This window comes from Phoxinus phoxinus, assembly GCF_949152265.1.
Source record: "Phoxinus phoxinus genome assembly, chromosome: 1".
Classification (NCBI taxonomy): Eukaryota; Metazoa; Chordata; class Actinopteri; order Cypriniformes; family Leuciscidae; genus Phoxinus; species Phoxinus phoxinus.
Window position 1 is genome coordinate 14,207,302 of NC_136876.1, and position 10,428 is coordinate 14,217,729.

At 41.2% G+C, this 10,428-nt stretch overlaps 1 protein-coding gene across 1 annotated transcript; it reads right to left on the reverse strand.

The window, feature by feature from the left end:
* On the reverse strand, nucleotides 1–6,543 carry LOC307012322 (histone lysine acetyltransferase CREBBP-like). The gene is made up of 3 exons (XM_079638846.1): nucleotides 6,262–6,543; nucleotides 6,056–6,173; nucleotides 1–1,458 (listed from the first exon to the last, which is right to left on the reverse strand). The coding sequence occupies exons 1-3, from the start codon at nucleotides 6,330–6,332 to the stop codon at nucleotides 1,366–1,368; spliced, it is 282 nt and encodes a 93-aa protein (XP_079494972.1). The 5' UTR covers nucleotides 6,333–6,543; the 3' UTR covers nucleotides 1–1,365.
* Between the last annotated feature and the right edge of the window lie 3,885 nt (nucleotides 6,544–10,428).

Below are 10,428 nucleotides of genomic sequence, written 5' to 3' on the forward strand. Positions count from 1 at the left end.
TTAAAGTTACTATTAAAGTATGTGTGTGATGTCCTCTGTGTTTTGTTGTTTTATTAACATTAAATGGATAGTTCTCCCCAAATGTTTAATTGTCATCATTTACTCTCTCAAGTTGTTTTAAACCTGAATAAGTTTCTTTCTTCTGTTGAAGTTATTTGGAAGAATGTGGGTAACCAAACAGTTGATGTTCCCCAGTGACTTCTATATTTATTTCCTATTGAAGTCAATGGGGACCAGCAACTGTCTGGTTACCCACATTATTCAAAATATCTTATTTTGTGTTCAGCACAAGAAATACATTAATACAGGTTTGGAACAACATTAGAGTGAGTAAAGAATGACAAAATGTTTATTTTTGGGTGAACAATCCCGTTAAGGACAAGCGGCATCATGTTTACTATTAGGGCTACAGTCTCTTTAAGACCTGAAAGCGCGTCTAATTATGTACGCATATGACAAGCAGATTTCTCTCGGTTTGCTTTCAGTTTAGACATAACCATCTTTCTTTATGTAAACCTTGAGTGTCATTTGACAGTATTAGCTCAAAAAGACTCGAAAGATAACTTAGTCCAGTATCCAGGCGCTGTTAGACAGGCTTTTAGTGCACGCGCGCGTCGGCTGTTTGCGCTCAGATAAGCGCATGTTAGAACAGCGCATCAACAGCGAATTACATGTTTTACATGAATTACCGGCAAGGCTTTAAAGCAAATGCAAATAATGAACTTTTGAGAACTGCAGTGTCCTGTTCCATGCGTAAACATTTAATGTGAGTATTTGTCGCGTTGGTACACTGGGCTGTTGAGACGCAGACTGCTACAAAAGCACTCAGACTGCTTGTAGCAAGGATCACAGCGCAACTTTGAACTATATCGATATATGCGATATGGTCTATTTCCATATCCCATTTAAAATATATATCAATATATTTTTTATATCGATATATCGCCCAGTCCTACCACCTGTTCCCTTGGAGGGTGGGGGCAATAACAAAAGAAACAAAAGCCGGCTTATCCAGTATGGAAATACACACAGACAATGACACGCCCATACTGCGAGCTATAATCTCACAAAACAAGCCGATTTAAACCAAAAAACAGATTCTGCAAAAAAGCGAAAATCACCCATTTTGAAAAAAAAACGCTTCTTTCTCATTTTGCTCGAAAGTTGTGCTGCCGACTTGTGTCCTTACTTTCCGTGACGGGTCACATATTCTACCTGCTATTATACACTCAACACAATTATACACATCAAAAATCCAGCTCAAAATTCTGCTGTCACATGATTGATTTGTCCTAAATCTAGTGTGACTGTCAATGGCTTGTTCAGGTCACGTAGAGTCGTGCTGGTGAAGTCCAGGCTTTGTGCTCATGACCGGCTTTGACACTTTGACCTTCTCCTCTCCTCCATCTCCTTCTGGATGTTGTAGATCTTCTCAGCAAGCAATTGGTAATACTCAACCTGAACACAAGACATTATATATATATATACATATACATATACATATACATATACATATACATATACATATACATATACATATACATATACACATACACATACATATATATATAAAAAACACTGAACAGCTTTTGTAGTTTAAACAAAGGTAAACAAACAAATAAAAATGAAATATGGCATTAAAGTGCGTGGAAAGACAGCACTTCCCGTTATAAAATGGCTATAAAAACAGCCAGGGCCGAGCATCTAAAATAACCAAAACAATCCAAGATTTGTATTTAGTACAATGACTAGATTAAAGCTAGGGTAGGTAATGTTAGAGAGCTAGCCAGATTTGAAAGTGGCACCTCTTCTAAGCTCCGCCCCCTCCTGTCAGTGCTCCGTCCAAAGCTACGCCCCCCCCCACAAACATGAACGCCCATCCACATTTGGAAAAATAATAATTACCTGTCCAGCAGAAAGACCACAACCTCGGCATGGCTTTTTAGGCCCTTCAGCGACCGAGTCATTGAATGTGAAACAGCCGGCTGCTGTCGTCAGCGAGCAGCAATATTCAGACAACGAGGGCGCGCGCGCCGCGCTGATACCTCCGTTTCAGTTTCTCGAACCCGCGCAGTGCGGCGGTCAGAACACGACTGTTAGTTGTCTCCACCGTTCAAATGCTGAACCAATGTTGACCCGAGTTTGTCCTCTGGCTTTATCAAGTGCCAGTTTCGTTGCAGCCTTTTCTGCCTCAGACTTTCTTTTTTTAGCCTTTTTGTCAGGGCGAGTAGTTACAAGCAAAGCTGGTATTGGTAGTTTTGGCTGCATTTTTTCTGCCATTGTGCCGCAAACTCCTGCTTAGTCAGTGTAGTGAGCTAAATGTTTCCGGAAACGGTGACATGTGATTAGTGCACGCACTGGTGCTCGGGCACGAGACATGAAGGCATCTGATTGGTTCTTTACACTCGGACCGAATGGCAGTGATTGGTCAGAGTTTTTACTGTCCTACAGCTGCTACAGAGGTCCGATTTTTTTCATTCCCTTTTCTGAACACATAATGTATTGACTACTATCAGAATGGAAGGACCATTTCACCCAGTATAAAAAAAAATGTTTCTGAACAGGATTACCTACCCTAGCTTTAACAAATAAACAGACATCACCTGAACATATTATTCCATTACAGTTTAATACTAATGACGTTATGAATATCTTCAATGAGAAAATTTAAAGTATCAGAAATACAATTGTAAATGTACTACCTTCAACATCGTCTTATGATTCAGCCTCAATTATTGCCCCTCAAGAACAATTGCAGTGCTTTACAACTATAGGACAGAAAGAGCTAAATAAACTTTGAAAAAAATCTCTGCATCTAAACCAACAACATGTTTATTAGATCCAATACCCACTAAACTACTGAAAGAGTTGTTACCAGTAGCAGAAGAGCCTCTTCTCAATATTATTAACTCGTGCTTATCTTCAGGTCATGTTCCAAGATCGTTCAAGCTGGCAGTTATTAAGCCTCTCATTAAGAAATCACAGTTAGATCCAAATTAATAAAAAAATTACAGACCCATTTCAAATCTTCCATTTATGTCTAAAATACTAGAAAAATTTGTGTCTGCTCAATTGTGCTAATTTTTGCACAATAATGATATGAAACATTTCAGTCTGGATTTAGGCAACAACACAGCACAGAGACTGCACTCGTTAAAATTACTAATGCCTTACTTCTAGCTTCTGATCAAGGCTGTATCTAGTTTTACTTGATCTTAGTGCTGCATTCGACACTAGCCCAAAAACCTGTACACAGAATCTCTTAGAATACAATTTGCATTTAGATCAAATTGAAAAGCTAGTTCTTGCATTCATGACCTCCAGACTAGATTACTGTAATGCATTAGGGCCCTGTAAGGCCCTAAACTGTTTAGCTCCTGTATATTTAACTGAACTTCTATTGCCTTAAAATACAGCACGCTCTTTAAAGGTCAGTATTTATTACTTAAAGGTACAATATGTAAGAAATAATTTTGTATCAAAATATCCAAAAAAAACACTTGCACAGTAGGGATGTAACGATATTCAAATAGTAGAACCGAAAAACCGCGATACACCACCTACGGTTCGAACCGCGATACTCTCATTTCGAACCGAAAGCGCCCCGCCCCCTACTGCCCCGCCCAGCTCTCACTTCACCTTATGTCACAAAACTATTTTTTCTGACATTTGATTAAATAGTAATTAGTAGCCTACACTTGTAACAACTAATGAAAGCTGTATTTTTACTAAATATACATTTCCAAGTGCATGTCACATTATATTTGGTGATCGATCACGCTTGGCAGTTAGACTGCAGTGTTTCCCACACAGACTAATTCGTGGGCGGTGCGCCACAGAATCAACACCGTCCGCTACATATTACGTTTGTTGGCGGCCGCCAAAGCGAATTTTTATCCCGGCAAAGCCTTATTTGATCGGTGAGTGATGTAGATGACAGACTGCTGCGCTTGTGACCGGTCGCATGTTACTGAAGAACGAGCAGAGAGAGAGAGAGAGAGAGAGAGAGAGAGAGAGAGAGAGAGAGAGAGAGAGAGAGAGAGAGAGAGAGAGAGAGAGAGAGAGAGAGAGAGAGAGAGAGAGAGAGAGAGCCCGGCCGCGCGCGCGCACTCTCTGTCTTGCACTCCCTCCCTCGCGCATATTAATCAAAATCTTGAACTGACACGATGGTAAAAGGTCTGAGGACCGAAGCTTCACGTGGAGCATTGGGAGATTTTTTTTTCCTGAATTACCGCTGGGTGTGTATTGTGCTAAAAAAAAAACGTTGCCTTATCTTCTCTGAAAAGCGTTCCGCACATTCAGCTGAGACAAACCAAACTTTCAATAAACCTAAACACCTATCCAGTGATGAAATGTTTTCTGTGTTGACACACAACTTGCGCAATGTCCTAAACTGACGGGATAATCACACAACGCGTACACGTCCGCTAATGACACCTCCGATTCGCGCACTAATGACTCCTTTGAACCGATTCCATTTAATGAATGGTTAAAACAACTGATCTATCCAACAACTCACCAGACGTCTAAATCGGTGATAGCCTACTTTACAATAAAGTTCAATTTATTAAACTCTAGTTAACTACATTTAGTTAACAATAACTATTAATAAACTGCACTTCTAGCATTTATTAATCTTTGTTAATGTTAATTTCACCATTTACTAGTAGCCTTATTAAAATCAAAAGTTGTTAAAGCTGCAGTCCGGCACTTTTTTGGGTTTAAAAATATCAAAAAAGACATTTTTGAAAAAAAACGTAACCAGCCAGTGTTCAAAACGATCTGCTTGCCTTACCTCGATTCAAAACGGTAATCTTGTAATAATAATTTTAATTCCAGTGGTACTGGTGGATTTCCGCGGGAATTTCGAGCATGTCTTTGCGTCATTACGTCACTTCTGTACACATAGAGAAGGAGTCCCCGGCTAGCGTGTGTGGATGATGGAGGTGGAGATTTAGCTTAGCACTTGGTATGGCGGATCCCGAAAGTTTAAAGCGACAATTTTTTCATAATGGGTGATACGATTAAATCATGTTCATTCAACAATTTATTTTTTTGAGTGAATAGTGTTCTATATTCTGGTGCCCTGCCCGGAACCTTACCCCCACAGCAAACCGAACCGAACCGAACCGAGGCTCCAAAACCGTGATATGAACCGAACCGTGGCATTGGTGTATCGTTATACCCCTATTGCACAGTGTTATATATTTATTTCAATTGTACCTACATTATCAAAAATGTCTCCAAGAATTCATTTTAATTCATTTTAAATAGTGTCTGGTCCCTTGTCACTTGTCGCCTGTCAATGACGTAATATCCGCGCTATCCCTGGTTTTCGCCCGTACTGCCATAGTAACCATGGCGACAGACGTGGACAACTGCGTTACGTCTAGCGGCACGCTCACGCTGTTGTTGTTTCGTTCAAACATTATGGACCATGGCAAGCAGACTTTGGGACAAAAGTAGAAATAAAATGAGTATCAATATCAGCGTGGCGTTTTCGAGACGCCCGAGAGCTCCATGTCCATGACAAACTTGGACTTGACAGAGTCCTTGCTCTTGCATGTACGAATCAATGTTATATAGCTCAACATGATGAAATGTTAGAATATGATTAATATGTTATTCTAATGTTGATCTAGCTTCCTGCTAGTCTCATATAGCCAAGAAACTAACACATAGAATAACATTATAACTTTCAACACACTCAAATGCAGTTTAGTGTGATAGTGTTGAGTGAGTAAAACAGCGCTGCGTTACCTCACAAGTTTCATTGGTCAAATAAACTGACCTGTATGAATAGTAATTCAACACTTGCGGGTAGTTCGGTAGAATGAAATGTCCTCATTCCTTTATATCCGCGGTTTAAATTAATCCATTTTTTTGTGATTTGTATATGTATATTTCTGACATGCATAACTTAGACAGTCGCCTCTGATAACAGATCACTTTAAATTGAATTGTGCATATTCTGTAAAGCTGCTTTGAAATGATGTGTATTGTGAAAATCGTTATACAAATAAATATGAATTGAATTGAAAGTTTATGTCCTTACCCTGCTGTTGGCAGACTCATAGATGTTCCCTTCCACTTCACATGAATAAGCGACCAAGTTGACACAGCGTATGTCCAGCAGCACTGCAGGGTCTGGGGCCGGGAATATGGCTTGAACCCTGCAGGAGAAACATTCATTACAAGGGCTAAAAATAGCTCGAAAACAACTAAAGATACCCATTATGATGATGAGAGACGGTTCCTCACAGTTTATGCACTTGGTGAATCCTTAGGTCCTGAGAGACGTGCTCATGCCAGGACTTCTTCATGCTGGGCATTAACAGCGGTACAGATTTAGAGAGATTCCCTGTGATGGTTAAACATTTTGAAGGATTAAAAGCATCTCCAAGTCAATATCTATATTTCTCATGCTCACTGAAATGATCAGACAATTGAAAACCCTGATGTGCTTGTGTGCAGTGCTATGCAAGATGAGGTTAGTAATTGATAAGATTAATGATGAATATTGTACATGCCGTTGCTGATGGCGGCCGCAGCTGGTTGACTGGTGACCAGAGGAGCCTGAATGTCAGTTTCAGGAGAGTTCAGTGTCACTGTAAACAGCAGAAGAAACAAATACATTAAAATAAATTATTAAAGCTTTCCAAAAACAACCAATTGATTCACAACCATCTATAAAACTGAATTCCACGTCTGGTTTCCAACTTATTCTATCAAGAAGTTTTATTTTTATTTTGCCTAAGTGGAGTTCAGTTCTAGTAATCGGTTATGTATCTACAGATGTTTTTAAATATTGGTTGAAGTTATTAAAAATGTATGTTTATTTTTACATTAGTTTCAAGTTGCGAAAATATTTCAAAAGTTTTAATAATTAGTATAGTAATGCTTAGAAATTTGAAATGCCCAGCAGACAATTGAAATGCATATTTTTTTTATATTCACTGGTTAAAACACTTTACTACTTAAATAATAGGTTTAATATTTGATACAGATAAGACTAATAATGCTGGTGCTTAACCTAGTCCAGCTCCTCCTCTGTGGATCTAGTTAAGTGCTATAAAGCGCCACCAACTGCCTGCTAATTTTACTACAAGCCTGAGAACCTAATGGATTATTTTTTATTTTTTTAAAGAGTACTGGGTTAAAAATCTTTGTATCCCGGTGCTCTTTGGATAAGGGATAGTTCAACCCGTTTAGAAACATATAAGGCTAAGGCACTCGAGGATTAGAAAAATATAAAAAGCCTTTATTTACTCTACTGACGTGTTGTGGCTAATAAGCTTCATTAGGGTGTGTAAAACAGACATGCTCAGAGTCCTCTTAAGGTGTTTTCACACTTCGGTTGGCTTGGTTTGTTTGGTCGGACCAAAAAAAAATGTCAAATTCAGTTCTGATCAGTTTAGCGTTCACATTGGCATTTCAACACTGAACCTAAAGGCATAGGGATATGTTCACGATTGGTAAAAAACACGCTTGAGCATTCTGTCCTTTTTAGGGTTGCATCTTGTGACATCATGCCCCGTTTTTGGCTCGTTTACATGTTGCGTTCAACAGACCCATCTTATCAGCGGTCTCAGTGAAACACACTAACAGAACAATCGCATACGAACGTCTGAAAGATGTCTGTTAAAGATCACTTAATCTGGAAAGCATCTCCAGTTTACTAACATCTGATAGACATCTTTAAGATGTCAGTTTTCTAAATCATAAACATCTTAAAGCTGCAGTCCGTCGTTTTTCCTCTTTGTCGCCATCTCTGTTAGAAATCTGCAATTGCAGTTATTCGCGGAATTATTAACTGTGCGTGGGTAGTAAATCGGCATGAAACAGCGCGGATGAACACAATGTATTGAGGCTGCCGCGTCGCTGTGGATACTGTACTGTCATCAGCAATCTCAGAGTATACTTTTTGAAAGTGTCAACATTAGAATTTTCATCGGAAAATGTCATCTGAACAAGTAAGTAACATTCACTTTTGTTCTGACCAAATTCGGGGGGTGGGGGGAAGCATTGCAGTAGCTATATCATGCTGATTAAATCTAACGATTGCTTATATCACGTCAAAACGTGAAAAATATATTTTTTCTGTAGCCACTCTGAAGTCCGAAGTCTTTGGGTTTTACAACTGGTGAATCTCCAGTTGTCACTGGTGATTGTCGCTTTAAACTTTCGGGATCCGCCATACCAAGTGCTAAGCTAAATCTCCACCTCCATCATCCACACACGCTAGCCGGGGACTCCTTCTCTATGTGTACAGAAGTGACGTAATGACGCAAAGACATGCTCGAAATTCCCGCGGAAATCCACCAGTACCACTGGAATTAAAATCATTATTACAAGCTTACCGTTTTGAATCGAGGTAAGGCAAGCAGATCGTTTTGAACACTGGCTGGTTACGTTTTTTTTCAAAAATGTATTTTTTGATATTTTTAAACCCAGAAAAGTGCCGGACTGCAGCTTTAAAGACATTTTCTAAAAGTTTATGTGACAGGAAACGTCCTATAGACGTATTGCAGATGAGCAAACACTCTAACACTCTTGTGATAACTATTCAAAAAAGAGCCATTAAATTCCATGCCCAAAAATAGCGATGAACGTACTCGGTTACTAACGTAACCTCGGTTCTCTCTAGAGAGAGGAACGAGTACTGCGTTGTCGTAGCAACGCATTGGGGGAAAATCCTTTTCCACGAGAATACTGAAGCAAAAAACGATCCTTAATTTTGTATCAATGTAAAACGCATTGCCACAGCATACAGACCTAGGCGAGACGGCTCGCGCACCTATTGGCTGCTGTGCGGCAAATGCTTAAGCCAATGGAGCGAGCCCATGAGTGACGTCACACCCAATGAGGGCGCTTCGCGCCCTCCTGCGTCACGTCCCGCCGAAACGGGCGTGGCTTAGGGCTATATATTTCGCTCACAGGCTTATGAACTCTAATTTTTAAAGCGAAAGCAACCAGAGCGCATACACGACAAGAAACGCAGTACTCGTTCCTCTCTCTAGAGAGAACCGAGGTTACGTTAGTAACCGAGTACGTTCTCTTACGAGAGATACTCTCGTACTGCGTTGTCGTAGCAACGCATTGGGGAACACCCTGTAAGACGCCGTGTGTGCAGTGATCCGACACCATAGACCCAGAGCACTGAGCTGGGGTTCATACAGTACATAATCACCTTTAGGACTCACAGAGAATCCTGAAAGAGGTGGATTCTAACCACCATCTCCCACAAAAGTGACTGCATCCAGCAGATCAGTATATAGATGACTGCGCTTAGCAGATCAGTATAGAGTTGACTGCGCTTAGCAGATCAGTACAGAAAAAACTGCGCTCAGCAGCTTTAGCATAATTATGCCATAATAGACGACTGAAAAGTCAGTCTAACAAATACGGTTATTTAAACCGAAAATATCTTGGCCTGTAAGGCGGGTACCTCAAGGTTATAAAACCTGATAAATGTAGACGGTGAGGCCCAGCCTGCCGCCATGCAAATATCCTGTAAGGCAATCCCACTCGACCAAGCCCACGAAGAAGCCATACTTCTCGTGGAGTGTGCCCTAACACCCAAAGGGCACTGAATGCCTTTGGATGCGTACGCTAGAGCTATAGCGTCCACTATCCATCTGGATAGGCTCTGTTTCGAAGTGGCCAGTCCCTTGAGACGCCCACTGAACAAAACGAAGAGCTGCTCTGTCTGTCTGAAAGCAGACGAGCGTGACACATAAGCTCTCAACGCCCTAACCGGGCAGATGAGATTTTCGTCCGTACTATCCCCGGTGACCGGAAGGGCAGACAGGGAAATAACCTGCGCCCTAAACGGTGTGTTTAGGGATTTCGGAACGTAACCATGCTTAGGTTTGAGCACGACTCTGGAGTCATTAAGCCCAAACTCCATGCACGACGCACTCACCGAGAGCGCGTGTAAGTCCCCAACGCGCTTCACTGAAGCGAGTGTCAGGAGAAACACCGTCTTGAGCGACAGGTGTTTCATATCAATCTCCTGAAGAGGCTCGAAAGGAGGACCCTTCATGGCGTCCAGCACTGTGGAAAGGTCCCAAATGGGAACTGTGGGAGGTCTGGGTGGATTAAGTCTCCTAGCTCCTTTAAGGAACCGAATGACTAAATCGTTCCTTCCTATGGACTGGCCGTGCGCGGTTTCAGAGAAAGCCGCTATAGCCGCCACGTATACTTTGAGTGTGGAAGGGGATCTCCCGCTATCCAACATCTCTTGTAAGAAGGATAAAACCTCTGTCACTCCGCAGTCTGGGGGTGACACGCCGCGAGACGTGCACCAGCCAGAGAAAACTGACCATTTCGACGCATAGAGCCGTCGTGTAGACGGAGCTCTAGCTTGTGTGATCGTGTTTAACACTCCCTGAGGGAAGTCAGCGGATACCCGTTGATGGCCCACAC

Bases quoted from the DNA above. Each gene is read 5' to 3' on its own strand.
- LOC307012322 (XM_079638846.1), bottom strand. From the start codon at position 6,332: ATGCCCAGCATGAAGAAGTCCTGGCATGAGCACGTCTCTCAGGACCTA. The intron at 6,174-6,261 runs GTGAGGAACCGT...TTTCTCCTGCAG, and splicing joins ATTCACCAAGTGCATAAACT to GGTTCAAGCCATATTCCCGG. The intron at 1,459-6,055 runs GTAAGGACATAA...TCTTGTGTTCAG, and splicing joins ATGAGTCTGCCAACAGCAGG to GTTGAGTATTACCAATTGCT.